Here is a 918-nt window from a genome sequence, read left to right on the forward strand (position 1 = left end):
TTCTCTTTTTCCCACACCAGGGAACTTATTCATTGGATGTTTGCCACCACAGCACTGTTGGTAGGCTTAGGAAACTTCCCTCAGACACATGCACGAGAGTGATAGGGGTAGTGCCCCCCCCACCCCACCCCCCCTACCACTGCCGTTCAAGTCCCTTTCATATCCTCCATGCTTTTCTCAAACGCTGGTGAAAGTTTTCACATCCTGCTCTTCTTCCAGGTGAGATCAGTCTGAGGTGGTCCCTGTCGTCCTGTTAGGTTGTGACAGACTCCAGTTATGACTGCGACCTGAAATAGTCCTCCAAGTCAGCGCTGGTCAGGGGCTGTTCCTGGACATGCCGCAACATACTAAGGCCTAGCACATGGAGGTAAAGGTTCTCGCTACTCATGCCTCGAAACATATCCTCCAACCACTGCCTGACTCGGGGTGGCCCAACCACAGTGACTCGAGTCCGGCCAGAGGCTGTAAACCGCTGCTCCAGTTGAATAAAGGTGTTGGTGTGTTCCTCGATGCACCTGAGGTAGAAGTCTCTTTGGCCGAATATCCAGTTCTCCTTGTCCCAATATATGAACAGTATAAGTGGGGAATCGAAGTTCTCAGGACATCTCCACCAGGCATTCGGGTCGTCAACACCATCGATTCCCATTGCAAATGCTCAAATGTTCGTCCTACTTCAGAATAAGGCAAGTCCAAGCAACTGACTGCAGAATGGAACTCTCTCCTGATTCTCTTTCTGCGTGTTATCAACTCAGCCCACACTATGACAAAAAGCAAGAAAAGATCACTCAAGAGAAGCCTTTTATTGGACCTAGCACCACGACGCAGGAAGATGTGCAAGAAGGCCTTGTGTCTTCCAGGCAGTTTGCTAAATTGCCTGCTTCTATATAGCTAGAGGAGGCACCAATCACAGCAAGCCAC

At 50.0% G+C, this 918-nt stretch overlaps 1 protein-coding gene across 1 annotated transcript; it reads right to left on the reverse strand.

Moving 5' to 3' along the window:
• Positions 1 to 274: 274 nt before the first annotated feature.
• Positions 275 to 646, reverse strand: LOC121433946 (putative KHDC1-like protein). Its single transcript, XM_041632627.1, has one exon. The coding sequence runs from the start codon at positions 644 to 646 to the stop codon at positions 275 to 277; it is 372 nt and encodes a 123-aa protein (XP_041488561.1).
• Positions 647 to 918: the final 272 nt, after the last annotated feature.

This window comes from Microtus oregoni, unplaced genomic scaffold (genome assembly GCF_018167655.1).
Source record: "Microtus oregoni isolate MIOR12 unplaced genomic scaffold, Mior012 000042F_ref0000377, whole genome shotgun sequence".
NCBI classification, from domain to species: domain Eukaryota; kingdom Metazoa; phylum Chordata; class Mammalia; order Rodentia; family Cricetidae; genus Microtus; species Microtus oregoni.

Coding starts and splice junctions, on each gene's coding strand:
- LOC121433946 (XM_041632627.1), bottom strand. CDS start 646: ATGGGAATCGATGGTGTTGACGACCCGAATGCCTGGTGGAGATGTCCT.